General features: G+C 42.3%; 1 protein-coding gene across 2 annotated transcripts in view; it reads right to left on the reverse strand.

The window, feature by feature from the left end:
- The window catches only part of RFTN1 (raftlin, lipid raft linker 1), a 204,102-nt gene that overhangs the window by 59,802 nt on the left and 119,269 nt on the right, over nucleotides 1–25,031 (reverse strand). For both annotated transcript variants that reach the window (XM_039250580.1, XM_039250581.1), the window contains exon 5: nucleotides 2,266–2,605. In XM_039250580.1, coding sequence (XP_039106511.1) covers nucleotides 2,266–2,605 — 340 coding nt within the window. The remainder of the gene's footprint in view (nucleotides 1–2,265; nucleotides 2,606–25,031) is intronic.

The following is a 25,031-nucleotide window of genomic DNA, read 5'->3' on the forward strand; positions in this document are numbered from 1 at the left end:
CACTCTCTCAAAATAAATAAAACATTTTTTAAAAATGTACATCTCATTGCCTTTCAACAAGAAACTATTGTTCCATCTCTATTTTCCAGGGTAAGAAACTGAGGCACAGGAGGGTATCTTGTCCAAGACTGCCTAGGCAGAAGGTGGCAAATGGAATGTAGCGCGGTCTGGTTTCTTAACCACAGTGCTGCCTGCCTCAACGATTCCCGCCCTCTTCTTTGGGGAGCTGTGCCTGCCTTTAACTCTTGCTCTCGTATTTTCCCCCAAGGAGGCTCCCCCAGAACACACATACAGCCCAACCACAATGAGAAGATGGAAGTTTCTGGAATAAGACTTAGACATTCATCAGGAGGCACACACAGGGTCTGAATGTGCTCTCGGCTACTCTGGAGGGAGCAGAAGTCTCCCTCAAACAGTGTGAAAAGTCCCAGGGATGAAAAGCCCTGCTTCCGTACATATTTAAGAAGGATCCAGGACTTAATTAAACAACAGCTATAACATATCCCAGAATAAAGGCAGTGCCAGTCTCTCCTACTAACTCAACATTGCAAGTGAGTCGAGAATGACCCACTCCACTATTTTCTTTTCAGGATGTACCAACTTAATATAAAAAAAGAAACTGTTTGGGGCGCCTGGGTGGCTTAGTCGGTTAAGCGTCCGACTTTCGCTTAGGTCATGATCTCGCGGTTCGTGGGTTCGAGCCCCGCGTCGGGCTCTGTGCTGACTGCCAGCTCAGAGCCTGGAGCCTATTTCAGAGTCTGTGTCTCCCTCTCTCTCTGACCCTCCCCTGCTCATGCTGTCTCTCTCTCTCTCTGTCCTAGAAATAAATAAAACATTAAAAAAAAATTTACTGTTTGGCCCTTTTATAACTTTATGGAAAGTTTATTAATCCTTGATTATCAGAATACCAATGTTTTCTCTCCGGGCTTAAAAAAAAAAGTTCCATTGGAATGGGAAAATAGGAAATAGTTCTTGCTCATTTGTNTCTCCCTCTCTCTCTGACCCTCCCCTGCTCACACTGTCTCTCTCTCTCTCTCCTAGAAATAAAATAAAAATTAAAAAAAAAAAAAAGAAACTGTTTACCTTTTTCTTGATTCTCAAAGCCTAAACTATTCCTCATCATTAAGAAGAGGCTAATTTCAAGAATCAGGAAATGAATAATAACATCAACTAGAAAGATGACCCAGAAAGGCCTCCAAATGCCTGGGGATCTCCTGGCACTGCTGGTTCCTAGTGCATCTTCTGAAGGCTGGAAGAGGCCACGCAGCTCACACAAGAGCCTGGCTCTTAGAAATGGCTAGACGCTAGATTTTTTGGAGGAAGAAAAAGAAAGGGGATTACAGGGAAAGGGAGAGAAACTTCACTCACCATAAACTGGGGGCCTCAGTAAAGCTTATAAGTCTATTAGAGTAGAGAGGTCTAACGAGATAAGTCCACAGACCAGATCTGCCAATTTCTTAGCCTGGGTGAAGATTTACTCTCTAAATCTCAGTTTACTCAGCTGTAAAATGGGCAGTGGTAATACAGCTCACCTACATCACACTCCTATAGGGAGAATTAAGAGAGATCAGTCATGTAAAATGCTTACTGGAGCAGGGCCTGGTACACAGGAAGAATTAATAAATGTCGGCTACTACCATCATTGTTGTATTGTTCTTTGAATCTGCCAACCTAAAATGCATGTTCTAATGGCCGTTACAATGTGATTCAGAGGATTCACATATTGGTGGCCTCTTGGCGGTGTTCTCTCCAAGCTGCTGACTTGTCAACTATACACAGTCCCTGAAATCGGGTTGTTTACAGCCTAGTGAGTTGAATCACCAGTTTCCTGCACAATCTGTCCTTAACTGGCTTTCTTGATTTCCTTCTTTAGGCAGATATTCAAAACGAGTGGACCAAAAGGGAGCACACGTTCTGCACTGGTGCCTCGCATCTTAACCCTTCCTGTGCTGAGAGCAGGGTAACTCAAGGGCAACGCAAGAGCATGGGGCAAAAATCCCTTAAGTTCTAGAATCTACTTGGAACGTGACATGTCAGAGCAAACGCAAGTCAGTTTCGTGTGGTTCTGCTTTCCCGGAAGTTACAACTTCAGTAAGCCATCAGTCAGGAGGCCTGGAAAAATGCTTGATGAAGTTTCTCCTGTTGGATAGCCTGCTGTCTCTCTGCTCTAATTCCATTTCTTTGTCCTAAAATGCCGTGGAGATTACTGGAAGGTGTTAGCCTCTCTTTTAAGTGGGTTAAAAGTCCCCGTGCTGACATACTTACTTCCTGAGGGTGGCTCCTCGCTCACTGCCAGCAGGTCACCGTCCGGCCCATCCAGAGTCTTACTCAGCCTGTGTGGAGAAGATTCTGCCCCGTCCCCCTCTCCTGAGGGCAGGCATGGTTGCTCAGAGACGGGTATCTCCCCGCCTGGGCCCTGGCCTGGCTCTGGGCTGCCATCCATCCCCGCTGGAGCACCTGGGTTCTCGTTATCCTCACACCTGCCGGGCTCCTTTTCCGCACTTCTGGCGCCCACTGGGGGGCTGCTGCCTGCTGACTTCGCGGGGCAACGGTACTGAGGTATGACGCCGACGAACTTCAGGCCCTGACTTGCAGCCTCCTGGACCTGTGAGGCAAAAAAGATGAAGGAGACCAAGTGAGTAGGATGTTCTATCAAAGGGGGACACGTGCAACATCCTAAATGCTTCACTGGAGGCCCCTGAGGGTAGTTCAGTCTGAACGAAATCTCTCAATGTCCCTCTAGGCACTGGCCACACCCTAACCCTGGCCTGCCTGGGGACAGACAGCACCAGGCTTGCTCCTTTTAGTTATGAAGCATATGGGGGAGACTGGGTGGCCCAGTCGGTTAAGCAACTGACTTCAGCTTAGGTCATGATCTCACAGTTTGTGGGTTCGAGCTCCGTGTCGGGCTCTGTACTAATAGCTCAGCGCCCGGAGCCTGCTTCAGATTCTGTGTGTCTTTCTCTCTCTCTGCCTTTCCCCTATTTGTGTGCTCTCTCTCTCTCAAAAAATAAAAAAATAAACATTAAAAAAAATTATGAAGCACATGGCTAAATAGGGCTGGGATTACTTCTCTTTGAAAAATTGCATTAGTCCCTATTGGTTATTTTTTTTTTTTTCTAAGAAGCTGCAAAAAGGTTCTAAAGGATGAATTGGAACAAAGTTTGAAAGAGGAAGTTCATTTCAGTAAGAGTTTATTTTTTTCATTATTTTTTTTTTCTGATGAATCACCTACTTCCTGCCAATCAGGCTACTGTATAATCTTGTATGTCTATATAGCCATATACTAACTACCAGATGACATTTTATGACCCAAAGAGCTTCCTCTTTTAAACAATTGTTTTGGCAGAGAAGGGCGGGGGTGGGGGAAATCATCACTGTGTGAAGGCTGCTGTGCACACTCCCCACAGCAGGACAGACACCTGCTCCCTGGTGCTCCGCCGAACCCCAAGGCATCTGAACACCACGCTGGGCCCTCAGGTGCTGCTCGGCTGTCACATGACTCTGCAAGGCACAGCCACACCATCCAGTCTAGGTAACAGGTAACTTGCTTCTCACTTCCTGAGCCTGCAAGATGGGGGGTGGCTAGTGGCCACACAAAGTACTAAGGCACTTTAATTCTCCCCTTCCTGACAGATACCAGGTGACTGAATTTAATAGCTGTATGTGAAAGAAAAATTGAAAGTAGTAGTCTAATAAAATCAAGCAAGAGCTGACCCAAACTAGAAAATCGGCTTTAAGGGGCACCCTGGGCAAGGATGCTCCCGAAATTTTACAGACAAATCAGGAAGTGAAGACCTAAGAGTTGTGTCAGTCTTAGTCACCAACCCCTGAGTGGATGACCTCAGAAAATCCTGAGGCTTCTGTAGTGATCATCCACTGTCATTTGAGAATTAGTAAGAAACACCAGCATGGAGCTACTCTTTCTAAGGGAGAAGCAAGCCGTGACCACCCTCCTTGGAAGAAACGCCCTAACTTTAAGCTGAAGGTCATTTTAGTTCAACAGTGTATATTCTAGAGAGCAATCTAGAGCAGTTACAAGTGTACAATCCAGTCTTTCTAGCTTCTGCTAGAAACAATGACCACAATAGTAGGGATTACTATCTAGTGTAGATCTACTATGTCCCAGGCACGGTACTAGGCATTTTACATAAATCGTCTATTTAACCCTTCAAAGACACCACATGGTATCATTATCTCCATTTCAGATGAGGACACTGAGGCCCAGAGACATTAAAGGCATAAAGCAAGCAGTGAGTCGCTGAGGTTCAAAGCCAGGTCTGACTCAGACCCAAGTTCATTCTCTTAATCACAAGACCAAGTGGATACCTCTCAAGGCATCATCAAGTGTTCTCGGACATGTACGTGTCCACACATACATGCACTGTTGCCTCAATTCACCCTTCAAAAGTTAAACAGAAAACTTAAAAGTCACCCCTTCCTAGTCTGAAAACCTCTTTTTTTTGCCCATTAATTTATGAAAGCTGCCTACTTTTAGAAGTTGTTTTGGAAAGCTTCTAAAAGAAGACACAGATAACAGAAGTTTTAAAAGAAAAGAGTGGGAGATAACTGTTATCAAAGAACCTTAGGTTAGGGAAGCTACCGCATAGGAAGGGTCGCGCTGAGCTTCCTGGTAACACAAGGAGAGCCATGGATTTTACAATCCTTAAATGAGATGAGGAAACGTGCCAGGTCAAAAAGAGACAAGCATAATTTGCTGGCAAGGAACAGAGAAATCTGTTGTAGGACTCTTGCAGAGCTGGGGAGTCAAATGTGTCTTCCTTAGTTTTGCAGAAAATGAAGACACGTTTTCTTACACCATTTACATACTCTTGACCCTTGATAGAAGGCGAGGACATTGTGCTACAGCACAGATCTTTGAAGGTCCTTCCGTGTGGCGCTCACATGACAGAAACCAGGTAACTGAAGACAGCTGTAGCAGATGGCAGTACGACGCAGCGCGTTAGGGCCGCTTCAGCACTAACTTCCCCAATTCCCACTGCAGTGGGTGAGGTGGCCTGTTCTGGTCTTAAAGGTCTGTGAAATAATTTCACAGATTATTTGCCAACGCTTCTTCCCAGTGGTTTGGAAACTGGCATTTTTAAAGTTTTGAACGCATTATGCACATTCTCGGGGCACGGCATTTGTAGCAGAAGTAAACGAAAACAGAACTGACACCATTTCCAGCTGTGAGACAATACTCCTAACAATTCCCAGGGGTAGCTCCCAGGGGCAGGACGGGGGGCTAGCTCCCCACAGAGCTGCACGCCTCCGTTTCAGCTGTGTGGCATTCTCCTCCATGGACGGCGTCTGAGCCTCTTCGTTTGCCGCCACGCTGCAGGAGCGGGTACACTGCTGGCACCGGCCTTGCCCCTGTCCCCCCCACCCCCACCCCCCCGCACCGAGCCCCTGCTGCGGGCGTCTCACCACAGACAAAACAGCTATGACTGCTGCAGTATTAAGAGCTGGTCCCACTGAGGGCTCAACCATAGGCTGGTGACGACTTGAGTCACGGGGTTTGGAGGCAGAAAGGCCTGGCTTGGATGGAGCTCCAGATGTGCGACTCTAGAACCAGAGTATGTTACGTCGCTTTCTAGGCCACGGTTTTCTCATCCATAAAAGGAGGGGAGTTCCATTTCTCCTGCGGTTGCCCTGAAGATCAGACATTACATGTGGCAGGTGTGCCGGAGGGCGGGCACAGAGAAGGCACTCCTGACAATCACTCTCGCTCTGCCCTCTCTCCTCATCGGCCCTCAGCTTCTGTGATCCTGCAGAGACTGCTGACAGGCAGCCAGAATAAGGAGATGAGGACCTGGACACAGGGCATTATCCCAGGCCTCTCCTTCGTGAGACTGGAAATTGGGAGAGGCTTTGCATTAATCAGACATGTGCCTTCTCCCCCAACTAACTGGGCCTCCATATTCCTTTGCCTTACTGTACCTCAAACTTATCCTCTATGCCAGGGGTTCTCAAAGTGAGAAGAGCATCAGCATCACTGGGGAACTTGTCAGAAATGCAAATTCTCAGGCCTCACTGACTCAGAAACTGTGAATCAAAACCTCTGGGGATAGGGCCCAAAGCCTTCTGGGTAATTCCAATGGACCCCAAAGTTTGAGATCACTATTCTAGAATATGCATTTCATGAAGTTAGGAGTTTTGTGCGCTGCTGTGTCTCTGGTGGATTCTGACATATGGTAGGTGCTCTGTAAGTATCTGTGGAATGAATGAATACATTAAATAATGACTGAATATATATGTCTCCTCTCCCAGAATGAGCTCCTTGAAGGTAGAGATGGAAACTAATTAATTTTTCAGCTCCCGAATTCAACTATATTAAGTCCCAACACCAGTCTAGACCAACATTGCACTTAGGTGCTGGGAATACAAATGGGAATCTCGGGGCGCCTGGGTGGCTGAGTCAGTTAAGCATCCGACTTGAGCTCGGGTCATGATCTCATGGTTCATGAGTTCAAGCCCCGCATCAGGTTCTGTGCTGACAGCTCAGAGCCTGAGGCCTGCTTCAGATTCTGCGTCTCCCTCTCTCTCTGCCCCTCCCCTGCTCATAGTTTGTCTCTCTCTCAAAAATAAACAAAAACTAAAAAAAATTAAAAAACAAAAACAAAAAGCAAAATAGGAATCCTGACTTCCAAGAAGATTCAGCTAACTAACTACTGTAAACAGCTTTGACAAACAATTACAATAAAGTGGCACAAAAAAGCTTATTTTATAATGTTATATTAAAAAATCAATATTCTGGGGTGCCTGAGTAGCTCAGTCAGTTGAGCTTCTGACTCTTGATTTCAGCTCAGGTCATTATCCAAGGGTCGTGGGATCGAGCCCTGTGTCAGGCTCCAAGCTTAGCCACTGAGCGTGGAGCCTGCTTAAGATTCCCCCTCTCTCTGTCTCTCCTGTCTCTCCCCATTCCTCTCCCCCACTCACATGCTCTCTCTCTCTAATAAAAAAATTTTTAAAAAATCAAGATTCTAAATTTTATAGACACAGTATCATGACAGCTAAGTAATATTTCTAATAGTGTGTAATTTTTAAAAATTTATCTAATGAGTATGCATATTACTTAAATTTTTAAAAATTTTTTAACATTTATTCATTTTTCAGAAACAGAGACAGAGCCTGAGTGGAAGAGGGGCAGAGAGAAAGGGAGACAGAGAATCCAAAGCAGGCTCCAGGCTCCGAGCTGTCAGCACAGAGCCTGACGCGGGGCTCAAACTCAGACTGCCAGATCATGACCTGAGCTGAAGTCAGACGTTTAACCAACTGAGCCACCCAGGCACCTTTTAAAAATTTTTTTTAATGTTTATTTTTGAGAGACAGCGCACACGCATGCAGACATGAGAGAAACAGTTGGGGAAAGGCTGAGAAGGAGACATAGAATCTGAAGCTCTGAGACATAGAATCCAGGCTCTGAGTTGTTAGCACAGAGCCCAAACAGGGGCTCAAACTCATGAACCGTGGGATCATGTCATGAGCTGAAGTTGGACGCTTAACTGACTGAGCCACCCAGGTACCCCTGCATATTACTTTTATAATTGAAAAAAGTAAATATTCCAAAAATTTCTCATAGAGCATGTTAAATGTAGGAATGGATATAAAGGTATAGAAATGACAGTGGTTATTTCTGCCTGCAGGGGAGGCGGAAAAGTCTCTGCCTGGTCAGGGCTATAACAAATGAAATAATGTAATACAGTAGGAAGAGGTAAAGAGTGTGACAGAATCAGGAGTGTGTATCTCTCACCTTACATATTCAATTCAATTTTCCCCCCAAAATCCTATGCTCAACAATATCTATTTGGGGGACCAAATCTGTAAGAGGTTTTGAAGGATGAATAGGAGTTCACCAGGTAGGTGACATAAAGGCAGTATAGTAATGCAGGTAAAGAGAAAGAAGGATCATCATGGGCAAAAACTTGATAGTATGCAACAGCCTGATGTACTGAAGTAACTTCTATGAATATTTCTGGATCATGACAGGAGAAGCCAGAAATGAGGGTGAACTGGGTATCAATCACAAGGGCCATGTGATGGATGTCACCAAATACCATGCCAGAAAAGACTCAGACTCAGCCCTGCAGGCCAGCATATCCCCCACCTTTCCCACTAAAGAATTCCAAGAGCAGAGGAGAATAGAGGCCTGAGGGCAAAGCACAAGATTTCTTTGAATGCTCATCTTTTATCTTAAACATTAATGAAAATTTTATATCCTGCACCATAGTACTGCATAGTAATCAAAACTTCTTAAAAGAGGGCAAAGTTAAATGCCTCCCTCCCCACCCCACCCCACCTCCCCCATCCTCAGCCCTTCCAGAAAAGTTCACGTCTCAGGAATATGAAACATCTTTGTGCATGAATCTTTGCAGTTCCGCTTACTTCCTTCAGGTGGATTCCTGGAAGAGGAATTAATGAATCAAGGGATATTAACTTTTCAAAGGCTGGATACAGCCTGCCAAATTGTTTACCAGAAAGGGGGAGTAGTCCTTTTTAACCAGAGGAACCACATTTCAATTTTATAAAGATCAATATTTGGCTAGACCCTAAGGGCCTTGAGTCTTCTTTACTCTAGGACAGCACTTTCTTTTCTCTTTTTCTCTCTTGAAGTCATGTGACAATGTTTGCCGAACTGATCCCTATGTGTTTCTCGTTTACTCATATATTCATTTGTTCATTCACAACCTTTCTTGAGCAGATCTCATGAGCATACTAATGGCGGGCACTAATTACTGTTCCTCGGGGTTCACCCTCAGCCACCTGGTCTCGTCACACTATACTCCCACAGTAACCTTCTCTACTCACTTGGAGGAGAGAGTTGTAACTAGTTATATGTTAATTATTTCCAAATTCAGACTCCCCAGCCATGACTTTCCTCTGGAGTTCAAACCTACACAGCCAATGATCATAGGTGCTGGGTCCACCACTGCCTTCAGCTCTCCACCTGGAGCCGCAGGCATCTATCTTCCTTAGCTCTTGCCTTTCTCTAACCTTGTATATCTGTGCACCACATCCTGCCAGATTTCTCTCCCAGTGTTTCTGAAATTGCGCCCCCATTCTCTATACATCTAAGATGAACTTTCTTCAGGTACTCATCATCTGCTGCTGGACACCACTGTTCTCTAAGCTACACCAAGTCTTCCTGAGCATGGAGTGAAATCAATGAGGAAGATCAAATCATGACCACCCGGGGCACCTTGTTACAGAATTCCCTGCAGATTGTCACATGTGTGCCTATAAAATTTCTCCAAGAACTGTGATTATTAAAACAATAGCTGTTAACATTGTACAACTCTTCCACAAAGAACTTTAAAAATGCATGATCTTAGGCCCCCAAAAAATACTTGACAGAAAAGGAAACTGGGTCTGAGACAGTTATGTGACTGGCGAAACTACCCAGGGCTAATTACTGGCAAAGTCTGGATTCAACTCAGTATCCTAAATCCAACCTGATGCTCCTTTAATGAGACCACTTCTTCTACTTTATGTAATCCAGTCTGTGCCCAAGATACCAGTTTAAACTGAAACACACCTTCATCCACCTTCTTATTTCTGCTTCATTTAAGAACCACCACACCCGCAATACTTAAGGAAATAACCCTTGCTGGTTTAGACAGCAAAAAATTAAATAGCACCATTTTCAACTGGTCTAAGACTTCATTCAGCTGCTCTGCAATGAGTAAGCACAAATTTGATAGTTAACTCTATTTTCCCAAGCTGCAATCAGAGATTATGAAGTGAAAAATATCTTTTTTTTTCCTTTTTAAAGACTTATTTCTATAAAAAAATCTCAACTCATTGTAAAAAATTAGAGCTTCTATTTAAAGAATCGCTTTCATGAAAAAAAAAGAAAAACCATGACATTGGACTAGTCGCAGAAAACTAAGATGTAGAATCTGTTACTCCACTTTCAAAATGAATACCATGCTGCTAAAGATAAGTTCAAGTATATATAGGTTTTCTCTACCATGTCAAGGTTTTGTTCCTACAGAAACTTTTATAAGCCAGAATGGCATGAGGTGAAAAAGTAATTACCATTAATCTATGGAAAAATTTCTGACCATTCCTAGACCTAAAAAATAACCTCTCTTAAGCTTTTCTGACAGCTTAGGACACACTTTGCTAACGGATGCACAAAATAAATCGAGATAAAGCACAGATGTTCACAGACATGGTTCAAAGCCATGAAGGCTGGATGCTGAGATGCTGAGCGTAGTTCCCCGGGGAAGGAGCTTGGTGGGGCCACTGTTGCTGCCTATGGTACGTGCTGCCTCTGTAATGGCTTGTGGCAAAACCAGCGCTGAATGCTATTTTTGCCTTTTGCCTTTTTTCATAAAAGCAAAAAACCTCATCGGATTTCTTCCACTTGGTGGAAACAGGTACTAAGGGAGGTTTTTGTACAGGGAGGCTGCATAACATGAACTCTCGAAAAGCGGGGGGGTACCTGCATTCTACCTAGTGCCGTGTTTGTGTTTTGGAGTACAAGGATCCGTCAGGATGAAACCAGTTACAGACGAGTGGAACGTGGATCGGGTTTTGTGAAAACGAAAGCTATACGTCACGTGGAGAAAGGAGCAGAACGAGCCTCTGCTGACAGGTCAGTAGGAACTGGGGTGCCCACAGACCATACCAGATGGCGTGGGTGAAGGGTCAGAGGCAAAGACAATTCTGTCTGAATCTAGTGAAAGAGCTGCCATGGCTTTATGGGTCAAATGGCTAAGCTACAATGACCAGTTGCTTGGTCAAACTAGTCTAGACGTTGCTGTAGAGATATTTTTAAAGAGGTGACGAACATCTACAATTGACTATAAGGAAAGCAGATTACCCTCCATAATGCAGATGGGCCTCACTCAATCAGTGGAAGGCTTTAAAAGCAAAGACTGACTTTTTCCAAAGAAGGAATTCTGCCTTTAGACAACAGCATAGAAAATCCGCCTGAGTTTTCAACCTTCAGGCTCGTCACTCAACCTGAGCCTACAGCTGGCGGGACGCCATCCAGGTTTTGGACTTGCCAGTTCCCAAGGCCCTTAAACCCAATCAATTTCAATCTCAGTATCTCTCCCTACAGATAGATCAATCAAGAGACAGATAATCCTATTAGGTCTGTTTTTCTAGAGAATTCAAATCCAGGAGGAAAACAGGGAAAAAGGAGTGAAGGGTATAAGATAGCACAGGGAAGGCTGATAAAAGTCTTTAAATCTAAATGTGACTTGATGTGAAATGAAGAGATGGCCGAGAGCTCCCAAAGGGCAGTGAAAGAGCATGTGCCCAAAATAGAAACAAGACCACTAGGACTTAATCTGGCATTGATTTGGGGCGCCTGGGTGGCTCAGTCAGTTAAATGTACAACTTTGGCTCAGGGCACGATCTCATGGTTCGTGGGTTTGAGCCCTGCGTCAGGTTCTGTGCTGATACCTCAGAGCCTGGAGCCTGCTTCAGATTCTGTATCTCCCTCTCACTCTGTCCCTCCCCTACTTGCACTCTGTCTCTGTCTCAAAAGTAAATAAACATTTAAAAAAAAAATAAAAAAGAAATAAGTGTTCATTTGGCATTGACTCAAGGTCCCAGGGGAGAGGGTGAAGTATGGCAAGAAGGTTACCAGTGGCCACTGCCGTCCAGGTAAAGGAAATTTCCCCATCACACTTTGAAATGAGGGAAGGTAAATCCTTAACTGGTAAATTTCACTTCTACAAGTTATAGACAGTTTCTAACTTTATGATGAAGTTAATGGAATGGCTATAATTCATTAGCTAATTACTGCTGGAAATCAGAAACTCACTGAAGTTTTAAAAATGTAGAGCTGTGCTGCCCAATATGGTATCTACTAGCCAAGAGTGACTATTTACATTTAAATTAATTCAAATAAATGAAATTAAAAGTTCAGTTCCTCAGGCACATCACCCACATTTCAAGTGTTCAATAGCCACTCATGGCTAGTGACTACAGTATAAGATAGTGCAGATATAGAATATCTCCAACATCGCATAATAATAAACATTATTGTAAGCATAATAAATCATATAAAATACTGAATAATAGAGGGTGCGTGGGTGGCTCAGTTGGTTTAAGTGTCCAACTTTGGCTCAAGTCATGATCTCATGGTTTGTGGGTTCGAATCCCACATCAGGCTCTGTGCTGATGGCTCAGGTCCTGGAGCCTGCTTCAGATTATGTGTCTCCCTCTCTACCCCTCCGTCACTTATATTCTGTCTGTCTCTCTCTCTGTCAAAAATAAACAAACATTAACAAAAATTTTTTAAATGCTGAATAATAGAAACAGTTTTCAACAATGACTTCAGAGGCATATAACAATAGGGAAAAGACCAAGACACTCTCTCTCTCTCTGTCCCTCTCACCCTCTCTCTCTCTCTCTCTCTGTCACACACACACACACACACGCACACACACACACACACACCCTAAATTTACCCTAGATGAGACCACTGTCCACTCTGACCCTCCCCAATAACTCATGGGCCGCCATTCAGGGACAGCTGACATTTTAAAGTCTTCGGGGATTTACGAAATATAAAGGGAACCTACAGAGGCATACACTATGTCAAGGACAAGCACAAAAATGCTGTTCTGAGTTGCACAGTTACACATGAGTCTTTACTGTGAATATTTTATCAGACACACACAACTCTTCTCATCTTTTGTCACCTAAACTCTTGAACAGCTTTCTGAAAAGAAAGGTTCAAAAATAGCACAGGTTTTAGCTTGAGTCTGAAGATGCCCTGAGTCCAGATGTGTTAACATTTAGCTTTAGAAATTGAAACCTTTACTAAGCACTGCTGGGAGTTTAGCTCCATTAGCATATAAACCTGCTGGTGTTGTAGTTTTCTCTTTTAATGACTGAAAGCTCTTAGAATGAGCCCTGGACAAGAAGTCTGAGGCATATAGCTTCATTTATAAAATGGGGTTAATAATACCCACTCATTCATCCCATAATGCAATACCTTAGTATGTGCTACACACTCGGAGCTGGGGAAACAATAGTGAGTCAAACAGGCACCATCCTTGCCCTCTTCAATTTAATATGTGTTCGTCCAACTCAAGGGGTAACTTAGAGACTCTAAAGAGTTAATGTGTTCAATTCTTCTCAAACTATCTATGCTCAGTTTGAGGGACCACCCCCTTGCCTTTAAAGTCCCTGGCATGGCTGGGGTTGGGGAGGAAGAGGTGCCTTTATTCTCCTCTGCTATTAGTGGTGATTTGGTGGGAAGCTTGGAAAATTCTAAAAGAACTCAGAAGCCTAAAATTCCCTAAAACAAAAGAGAGAGGTGGAGCCCAGTGTGCTGGTGGTAGTAGAGAATGGATCCATCCTTTGGTGGCTCTCTTCAGGGCAGGCGTTTCTAACAAAAGGAGGTTTATTGGCCTTCATTATCTGTGTTTATTGACTCCTTTCATTTAAAGGGTACCTATAATTTCACAATTCATCAAAATTATAGTGCACGAGAGTTAGAAATCAGTAGAACTTGGAGGGTGTTCTGTTTAATGCCTATTCCTCAAAGACTGTCAATGAGCTATTGGTGCCCCCAAAAACCAACCCACTAGAAGACCCCAAATTGTCAAAAGTCTAAGTCAAAGATGCAAAAGGGTGGTACACAAGGAAAGGCCTGTATATGACGAATGATTCAATGGTATCTCAAATAGCAGCCAAGTGGAGAGCGGAGTAGGGCCATAGTTGGACCTTAGGAAGACCTGGAGCCAATGTCTTCAGCTCAGTCAGGAAACTTTCTCCAAGTTTTGTCCCTCCTTTTTCTTTCTTTGTTAGCATCATTCTTCTTTCTTAATTAGCGCATATCTTCTTTGTGTGCCAGGAAGTAGAATCATTACCAGCTTCTGAGTTTTCTGCTTACAGTCTAGCAACTAGAGATGGAACGTCCAAACTTCCTAGTAACACACTGCAAAAGATCCCAGGAAAGGGCTCTGACTGGTCCAGCTTAGGCCAGGCATCCACTTCTGGGCCACTCAGCTCTGGCCACAGGCAGGGTAGCTCCCATGGAAGCAATATAGCTGGATTGTTGGAACAAAGGTTAGCAACAGGAAGAGGTAAGAAAGTGTCATAAATTATGTAGAGAAGAGCAAGTGTTCAGTATGCGTGCACAGAAAATCCATAATTACAAAACCTAAAATTTATTGAGTGCTCACTGTTATGCCACCGACTATTTTAAGGGCCTTATGTGGGTTGACTCATTTAATCTTTATAATAATAATGATAGAAGATTTTCCTTTTTATCCTTGTGTTACAGATTAGAAAACTGAGGCACAGAGAGGTTGCACAGGTTGCCTTAGGTCACACAGCTAGTAAATGGAAGGTAGCATTCAAACCCAGGCAGTTTGTTTCCAGACTCCTACCTATTATACTGTTCAGCATTACATTGTCTATACTATATCCTATACTCTAATCCATATTATGAAATACCAGGGCTAGCTCAGGAAGAGTGTTGAATCTTTAGAGTCTAGACTTTTTATTCTGTAGGCAGAGGTACCATCACGGTGTCAGACATAACATTTGTCCCAAGGAAAATTAATCTGTCCACAGGATGTAGTATGAATCAAGGCAGGGGGTAATAGAAGTGAGCAGACGGGAGGCAAAAAGAGTGGCTGGGGGCCTGGGAGTCACCGCAGAGATTGTGGGAAAGGTCATGAAGAGCTACTCTTGCCTGGGAAAGGATGTGAGTGAGAGGTGGATGGGAGACCAAAAGTAGAGACAGCAGTCTGCTGACTAAAAGGACATATAACAGACTCTGATGTGTTAAACAATTGGCAATCATCCAAACAAGAACCCTTTGAAAGCAAAAGGTGAAACCATTAGTAATAATGCGGTGATGGCAAGGATGAGTTGGAACTGTCCAAGGAAACCGAGGCATATGGTCACCTAAACGTGACCAGCAGTGAAGACCCAGGAAGCTGCTCTAAAGACGACTCGAATGACCTCTTTCTCATCTTTTCTGGCCCAACATGCGGTCTGCTTCCTCCATCACGCTCCTGCTATTACATCCTTGGCTTCCTCTGCCTGGCCCCTCCCACAATGTGAAATCTAACCCATCCACGCAGGGTCACAACAAGGAAGACTTAAGGTCTTCCATCTAGACCACAAGTGAGGACACTGTGCTGACCTGTCATCCCTCCTTCTGCCCCTAGCCAGCGCTCCTGTCCTCCCCCTGGGAGGCCACCCCCACACCTTGTGCAGACCTCTCTACTTTCTCCAGCCTCCATTTTTTGACCATTCAAAGTTCCCTCCCTTTGGGGTCTAAGCAGATCCCTCTATTTGAAATGCTGTTCCACCCAGCCTCCCCATGATGGGTTTCTCCTTGCTAGCAGGATCCTCTCATCCCATGTATGGCCCTCCCTAAAATCCCAGTCTAAAAATGGTCACCTAGACATACTTCAGGACAACTCTTTCCTTAATTTTCATCATATCACTTATTTCCAAATGTTTTCTTACCAACTTAGTATTTTTCCCAGTTAAATGAAAACTCTGTGAGGGCAGGAAAGTTGTCTATTTTGTTCCTTACTACGTCCCCGGCGTCTGAAACAGTTTCTGGTACTTCGTAAGTCCTCACTAAATGCAATTAAAGGGAAGGATAGGAAAGAAATGAAACTTACAGCATCTCAGGTTACTTCTAAGTGGAATGTCTTTGACTCTACAATTTCAGGAACTATCCATCTGGGGCCAATATTGTTTTACAAATAACACTCATTTGAGATTTTGAAAATCTGCACATCATTTGCTACTCATCTAACAGTGAAAAAAACTGTAGCCTAGCCTGAAGCCTAGAGAAATTAAGGGGTTGCAGGTCCAGGGGTACATCTTAAGAAAGCAACTGTTAAAATTATTTGTAGCCCTTGGGTTTCCAGTCCATCTCTTAGCAAACCAGGCCAATCTTCCCCTCAGGCAAAAGAAAAAATACAGCAACAAACAATTATTCATATCAGTACTTCTTATGAAGGTAAAAAATGGCTCATAACTGGGCATTCCTTGGAGCCTTCTTTCTTAAAGAAACTACCTAACACAAGACCACGCGTTTCTTTAAAAAAACAAAATGAAACAAATCAGCTAGAATTCAGAATTCTGGAGCTGCTGAGGTTGAAAACCCCGGTTTTATACTTTGGTAATGCCAGTGACCCTGGCATTATAGGTGAGGGGCAAAGAACTTCAAAGTCTTATTAAGACTCCTGAGAATGGTCTGGAAAACCGGTTTTAGAGTCTTCATGGAACTCAAATATCAGCACCACAGTTAAATGACTGAGGCAAAAGAACATAAGTTTGAAGAACTTTAACCAAGAGCAGATGTTTCCTTTCACACCACACTGCTTTAACAACCAGTATTTGTGACTCCCCCCTCTCCATTCCCTGATTTACATAGGCCTCCACAACATTAATGAAATGCACTTTCACAAAATGTTGCGATGGTGTGGTTGGACAAGTGCTATCCTAGTTTTACCTCTTGTTTAAAAAAAAAAAAATCCTTTTCTATTCCCATGACTTCAGACCAACAAAAATATAACACGGTCCTAATGGCATTTGAAACCCCCATGGTAAACAAAGCAGTTAAACTAAGTACTTGGGGATGGTTTTCATTACAATGTTCTAAAGAAATGAATGTTTTATTGTTCCTTTGTAAATACCCTGGAGAACCTTGGGATGGTTCTTCTGGAAGATGGAAATGATTTAAGAGAGTTTCAGATCTCACAAAGATATGTGATCTCTTGGAGTAACAAATAGGATTTATTTTGAGGGGGGTGGACGGAGCTTTGCATTTACAACTGCTGAGAATTCCACTTAAGAATTATTTTCAATGTCCAATGACCCTTATATTCAGTACTCAATTCCACTTCTTGCCTTCCTTTTTATTTTTTATGTATTCCACATTTGCCCTAGCATGGTCTCAAAGTACTCTCCCAGTAGAATGAGCACAGCATGTCTGAATTCATATATGTACAGATTATACGTTCTATACCACAACGGTATTTCTTATTCCAAATGGTCTGCTAGAACCTCGCCACTCCCCCATCAAGAAGTAGGGTCTATGCCCCTCTACTTGAACGAGTATGGATTTCTGTGATGGTTTGGACCAGTGAGTAAAGTGAAAAGGGTGCTATGTGACTTTTGAGGCCTGGTCATAAAAATGCATGTCCATGAATGTCCACCTTATACTCTTGGGATGTTTGGTCTTAGGACCCAGCCACCACGTTTTGAGGAAGTCCAGGAATCTGTGGAGAGGCCGGTAGCCAGCAACAACTTGTCAGCCATGCTGAGTGGCTATCTTGAAAGTGGATCTCCCAGCCACCACCAATCTGCCCCCATTGATACTACGTGGAACGAAGATTAGCTACTTCTGCCAAATCCTGCCCAAGTTGTAGATTTGTGAGTAAAATAAAAGACTTGTTGTTTTAAACCTCTATATTTTGGGGTAGTTCATTACACAGCAATATACATCCTCTTAAAATACAGCAATCCTCACTAACTCATACCCATGGGAAGACACTGTAGTGTGCTACAGTAGTTTCTTAAAGTAAAATCTACATCCTTTATGAAGGATGCAGTTAGCAACACTCTCAAATATGCATAAATGTAAGCAAGGATAACACAAATACTTCCAAGGAGTGGGCCTTGAGGGATATGCTTTAGTAGAGAGGTAAGAACAGTTTGTAATTAGCTTCTCAGTTTGTGATGATGCCTCGGAACTGCTGGCACTAGCAGGTACTCTGAGGTAAGCATTGCCCCTGCAGCGTGCCTTACATTATTAATCGGCTGAGCGAGCCTACAGACAAACATAAGCTCAGTGCTTGTTTATCACAAGTTACAAATGTGCAGAATGTGAATTAATGATGATGTTTTACTATTCAGGAGTGACACAGAATAATGCCCACATTTCTGGGCACCATCAGAGTCGGAAGGGGTTGTAGACACCTCTGTGCTTGAGGCTCAGGAAAAAAAATCCATCTGTGTTATTCTTAAGGTGTCATAAAGAGAATCATCCATTGCCCTCTGGGGAGTGTCTCAGAAGGTAGTCAGAGTAGCAGCTACATCTCTTATTCAAAACGGGAAGTCACTGAAATAAAAGTTTCTATACCAACTGAATGATAAAGAGTTCCAACAAAAACTAACTTTATTCCTACCAGGAATATATTTAAATATTTTCTTTTAAAGTTTTCTCCATCTTTTCAGGTATTTTCTTTTGATTTCTACTCCTTGTATCCTCCATATCCTGACCTTTTCCTCTCTGAAGAAGGTTTCTTTATAAAAGAAATCCTTTTATATCCTTACTGCCTCTGCCAATAACATCCTTATCACTCAACCAATAACATCCCTACTTAAAGAAATTGTGGGGGTGCCTGGGCGGCTCAGTTAGTTCAGTGTCTGAGTCTTAGTTTCAGCTCAGGTCATGATCTCACGGTTTGTGGGTTCCAGCCCCGCGTCAAGCTCCGTGCTGACAGCTCAGAGCTTGTTTGGGATTCTCTCTCTCTCTGCCCTTCCCCTGCTCACATACTCCCTCCCTCTCTCTCTCTCAAAATAAATAAATAATAAATAAAAACTTAAAAAGAAAAGAAAGCATGGTATATGTATACAATGGAACATTACTCAACCATTGAAAAGAAGGAAATCCTACCATTTGCAACAACGTGGATGGACCTTGAGGGCATTATGCTAAGTGAAGTAAGTCAGGTAAAAGAAGACAAATATTGTATGATAGAACTTATATGTGAAACATAAAAAAGTTGAACACACAGAAACAGAGTAGAATGATGCTTACCAGGGGTTGGGGGTGGGTAAGGGAAATGGGGAAGTGGTGGCCACAAATGTACAGTTATAAGATCAGTATGTTCTGGGAATGTAATCACACCATGGTGACTATAGTTAACAATACTGCACATGTTGTATAATTCAAATTTGCTAAGAGAACAGATGTTAATATTCTCACCACAGAAAAAAGTTTCAGATCTCATGAAGTGACATGTTAAATAATCTTAATGTGGTAACCATTTCACAATATGTAGGTATTTCAAATCATCATGTTGTACACCTTAAATTTACATAAAATTGTCACTTATTATCTCAATAAAACTGGAGAAACAATATTTATTTTTATATTTTTTAATAAAATAAAAAATTTTAAAAAATACCCCACTACCTCCTACCCTGCTACCTCCACCAATATGCCATTCCTAACACTCCATCAAATTACCTACCCATCATCCCCAGCTACCTTTTTCTTTTTTAAAAAGTTTATTTATTTATTTTGAGAAAGAGAAAGAGAGTGAGAGAGAGAGACAGAGCGCACACACGAGGGTCAACAAGGAGAGAGAGAGAATCCCAAGCAGGTTCTGTGACATCAGTGCAGAGCCTGATACGGGACTCGATCCCACAATCCATGCGATCATGACCTGAGCTGAAATCGAATCCGACAACTGACTGAGCCCCCCTAGGCGCCCCCCACCAACTACTTTTTCAATACGGAGGAATACTACTATAAGGCTAACAGAATGAAGATATAAACTGGGAAGTAATTAATTAGATGGGAAACTTTGGTTCTATTTTCACTTACTGCTTAGACTAGATGTGTAATAACTGGTTATGGCAGTACTTCAGCCTTTTGTCCAAATATACATATCTTGTGTTACTTGTACAGATCACAGCACCACCCACAGAGTGACAATCTATCTTATTTTTTAGTCCTGTAAACACTTAAGTCAGAAGTGATCCAACAAGCGAATCATTTAAAGTTTGGATTTTCCTCACAACATCATTTTTCACTGGAATCTTAGAAGGTAACTTTTATTTCCAATATTAAAAAAAGAAAAAAAAAAACGTACAAAAATAATAGCCCTGATTTAAACTCCAATTCAATCATAGTTATTAGTGAAGGGGGCAAGATGAAAAAAGTTATTCCTCCACAAACACTGAACTACTGGTTAAAGAGCACAGGGAATACTAAAATGAGCCCAGGAAAACTTACAGAATGAGGATGTTATGGAGCTAAAATTCAGCATGCCAACATCATAAACCTGAATTAGTCAAATAAGCCTCCTTGATGAGGGAGAAATAAATCAAAAGGCGGATTGACCATAGAATCACAGAATACTAGAGATTATCAATGTGCAAAAGCCTCCTTTGACAGAGAAGAAAACAAAGAATTCAAGAAAGGGATGTGCCTTGCCCAAATGACTGTTCTTGGTTAAGCAGCAGGTTTCCTTGACTGGAATCAGGAGAAAATTCTGGAATTGGGCTTTTAAATTTCCAGAGTTCTTCTTGAGAAGGCAAGACAATTTCAATAAATGAGTACTTCGTGTCCAAGTGCTTCCCACCCTCCACATCCCTCCCCACCCATGTTCAACACTGCTGACTAATCCTAACGGGACTGGTTCTCTGACTGGGAATTCTTCCCAAAGGCAGAAAGGGGAAAACCTGACATGGGTTGTAATCCTGTCGCACTGGCTCTCAAAGACCCTCAGAAAAGATCCCATATAATCTCAAGCAATAAAAGTGAAACCTTCTGGTTTCAGGGAAAGATACAGCAGTCAGCCTAACAGCCTGCCAGGAAAAACCCCACTTCTCAGATGAGACATCCCAGCCTCCACACGCCGTGAGGTTGGTCCAAGTTCCCACATTCATTGTCTGTGCCGGCTCCCACACAAATCTGGCAGACAGGAGGTCTCACCGAGTGTGGACGTTCAGCACCTCTGAACAACGCAGACGGGGAAGTTCAACCTGTGCTGTGAACCCGTCAGCTACCACATGTGTTCACTGACGGTGCATAATTAGCACCCAAAACATGTTCCATCTCATAAAGAAAGATATATGTATGCACATATATATGCATGAATGCCACTTTGGAAACTTTCCTGGTGAAAATAGCAATTTCCATATTTGTAAACGTGTCTGCAGAGAAGTATGAGGTAGAAATGGGTGACATATAACCTTTACAAATCACTTCCAGAAAGGGTTTGCTCAACAGGTTTCAAACACCCTGAACGCTGGAAAAAGCTACTGCAAGTTACAGGAAAAAGAAAATGTATGAACGTCTGTCTACTTTATCTTCATCACGTTACCTCTGAAAGCATCTGTCTACACAATTCTGATACTGTTCAAGCCTCAGAAATCCATGGGCTTCGCTTTTTCATTCCATAAATATTCACCAAGCATCTGCTATCTGACCTACACTTTTCTTGGCATGGAAACAAGAGACAAGAAACAATGCACAGAATAACTAAGTAAAAATAGTAAAAATCTCTCTAGGAAGCAAAAAGACCTACAGAAAAGAGAAACAGAGAAGAGTAAAGGGAATCACGAGGCTGAGGAGTGGCAAGGGATAAGGTGCTCTTTTAAAAATGGTGGGCAGGATGGGTGGGCTCACTGAGAAGGTGAACTTGAGCAGAGATTTGAAGGAAGTGAAGAAGTTAGCCAAGCAGATATCTAGGGGGAGGAAGGGCCACACAAATTATCTCCCCTGCTGAGAGTTAAATCAATATGCAATAACCACAACATGATGGCCCCCCCTCCACAGGAGGCTGAAAGGGGAAATACACAGCCCCACACATAATCACCTGCTGTATCTCCTGGATATATCCTGGGTTTTACCCCCAAATGTTATTTCTCAGGAAAGAGGGAATTACTTCACACACTGACATAATTTTACAAAGTCTCTCACAATACAAGGACTCTCTGTCACTTTGTATTGAACAATAAAATGCTTACTAGGGAAAACACATTAATCCAAGCTGGTTTGGGACTTTTATTAAAGTCATCTGATGGGCTTAACCTTTTAAGAGGAGGGAAATACACTGAACAAAAATTTAAAATGATTCCTATGGCATGAGACAAAATCTTGGGTGTTGCAATAAGCATGCTTAATTTTTTTTAATGTTTATTTATTTTTGAGAGAGACAGAGCATGAGTGAGGGAAGGGCAGAGTGAGAGGGAGAACCAGAATCTGAAGTAGGCTGCAGCCCCCGAGCTGTGTGTGGGGCTTGAACCCACAGACCATGAGATCATGACCTGAGCCGAAGTCAGATGCTTAACCAACTAAGCCACACAGGCACCCCAAGCATGCTTCTTAAAGAGTGCATTTAAAAATGCGATATAAATATTCTATACACAAATGAAAATGAACAAACTACCAGGACACTGATGGAGCTCAACGAGTGTTGAGTGTTGAAGAAAAAATGCCGTTTACTAGAGAGTCCACTTATATAAAGTTCAAAACCAGATGAAGCTAACCTGTGATGTTAGAAATTAGACAGAGACTATCTCTGGGGAGGGGGCAGGGGGAAATGAGGGGAGCAGCCACAAGGAAGGCTTTGGGCTGTTCTATTTCTTGACTTGGGTGCTGGTTACCCAGGTACATTCATTTTGTGCAAACTCACTGAGCTGTACACTTACGATTTATGTTTTCTCCTGTATTTATGTTATCTTTAATAAAAAGAGACTTTTTAAAAAGGTCAATGCAGAGTAAGGGTTGCACTACTGAGATTTCTCATTCACATCTGAGCTGGATAAGAAGAAAAACAACTATCCTTGTGTTAGATGAATATTTTTGACTTATCATAGTTTCTAGTGATAGCATCACTCATGAATTTTTAAAGTGCTGAATTCCAAACAATTTGGATGAAAGTACATATGATGAGCTTGAAACCTTATTTTAGATGCCCCAAAAAGTCACTCTGGTGATGATAAAGACACTGAAGGCAAAGATGCATGAAAAACATAGGAATAAAATTGCTTCCTGAAATGTAAACATGGAGAAGAAAGTATTATTTCCAAATTTATATACCTATTTTTAAAAATGCAGGTACAACTAAATTAATAATTCATATTATAACTAGAAATTTAATTTTTCAAATATATTCCTAAAAGGCTGTGAACTTGGCTCCAAACTGTGTTCTAGATCTTTCCACAAGAAAAATTTTCTGCAATTATACTACATATGCTATATACTGATATTTTGCTCCTTGCTCCTTGTGGCTGATAAGACTCATAACCACATTTTCTGTGTCAACTAAAACCAAATTAATCCAAGCTAAAAACACATTAGTCAACTAGGAAACATGGAGAACCAAACCTGTTCAAAATAAAGTTCTATGCTGTCCACGACAGTAGCCACTAGCCACGGTGGCTATCAAGCACTTATAATGTGGTTACTGAACTAAGGAGCTAATTTTTTTATTTTATTGAATTTTAATTAACTTTATTATTTTTTTTAATTTTATTTATTTTTAGAGAGGCAGCATGAGCAGGGGAAGGGCAGAGAGAGAATCCTAAGCAGGCTCTGCACTGTCAATGACTATCTGGATGTGGGGCTTGAACTCACGAACCAAACAGTGAACCCGAGCCAAAATCAAGAGTCAGGCACTTAACTGACTGAGCCACCCAGGCATCCCAATTAGCTTCAGTATAAATTTAAAAACTGAAGAAGTAGAAAATATTTTTTTCTGTTACGCAGAACTCTATTTTGTTTAAAAAAAATTTTTAATGTTTATTTATCTTTAAGAGAGAGACAGAGTGTGAGTGGGGTAGGGGCAGAGAGACAGAGAAACACAGCATCCAAAGCAGCCTCCAGGCTCTGAGCTGTCAGCATAAAGCCTGACGCGAATCTCGAACTCATGAGCTGTGAGATCATGACCCAAGCTGAAGTTCGGCACTTAACTGACTGAGCCACCCAGGAACCCCTACAGAACTTTATTTTGTAGGACATTTCTCTTTAACTGTTAGTAAATGTAGCACCCAAATTGACATGTGATACAAGTATAAAATAGACACATTTCAAAGATGTCATTTGTAAAAAAAATATATTTATCTATCTATATATATATCTATATATATATCTATATCTATCTATGTATATATCGATAATATATAATATATATATATCTCAAGTTGAAAACAGAGTATTCTGGATATATTAGGTTAAATAAGACATATTACTAAAATTAATTTCACCTTTGTTTTTATCTTTTTTTAAACCTGGCTACCAGGAAACTTTAAATTACACGGGTGGCTGACACTGTATTTCCATAGCACTGCTAAGGATAAAATGCCACTTTTGGCTAGTGACTATAGGGGAGAGATTAAAGAATGAGAAATCAAAGCTGAAAAAGCCAATATATTTGAAGATGTGATTAACAACTATGGCAGAGGGCAGGGTGGGAGGAGGGAGGAAAGCAGAAAAGGAGGGACATGCCCAAGAAACCAGTCCTTTTAAAGGACTGTGGTCAGATAAGCTGGGACGGACCCAGACAGCAGAGCAAACGCTATCTGTGATTCCACAGCTGTCAACAAATCCAATGACCTAGAATTTGCTGACTACGTGTTAGAAGATTGCCATGTCTGTTATTAAAAAAGCAAGAAGAATGACAGAGGCGCTGAGCACATGTCTTTCTGGAGTGACAAAAGAGAGGAGGGAGTTTTAAATTGCCCTGCTCCAGATTTCCCAGTCTTTAGAGGTCTGGCTGAGGATTAGGAAACACAGTTGCTACACCATGTGTCTGGGCATAAACACTTATTTTAGGGGAATCAAGAAAGTCCTTCACTCTTGAGGGCAGTGGCCACTGTGTGCAATATTAGGAGACAATCGATGTTAGGAACTCACTGTATAAAGAGAGGAGACTCACCCCGCTGTTGCTAACAATCTGTGATTGGCAATGGTGGTATATAAATAGGTATTTGGGAAGGACAAAAAGCAAGGGGAAAGTTCTTAAATTGTATTTGAGAAATGCCAAGGTAAAGTAAGGAGGTTTCTTACTACAGACCTTTTCAGAACCTTGACTCCTTTAAGGAGCATCATGATCTTCTAACAGGATTACAACATGCATGTTTCTTAAACACACTGAGCTACAGAACTTCTTTTGCCAAGGAGCATGGCAGGAAGAGCACATATCAAGAAATGCTGGCTTATAAAGAAGAAACTCCAGATCTTAGGCTCTTTCTGGCTTCACCTTCAGCCCATAAGGAACATTACTCTCTGCTATCAGCATGATTCAGGGGCCATGCGTGGGAACTAGAACCTGGTGGTCATTCAG

This window comes from Hyaena hyaena, unplaced genomic scaffold (genome assembly GCF_003009895.1).
Source record: "Hyaena hyaena isolate Hyena2069 unplaced genomic scaffold, ASM300989v1 scaffold_375, whole genome shotgun sequence".
In the NCBI taxonomy this organism is placed as follows: Eukaryota; Metazoa; Chordata; class Mammalia; order Carnivora; family Hyaenidae; genus Hyaena; species Hyaena hyaena.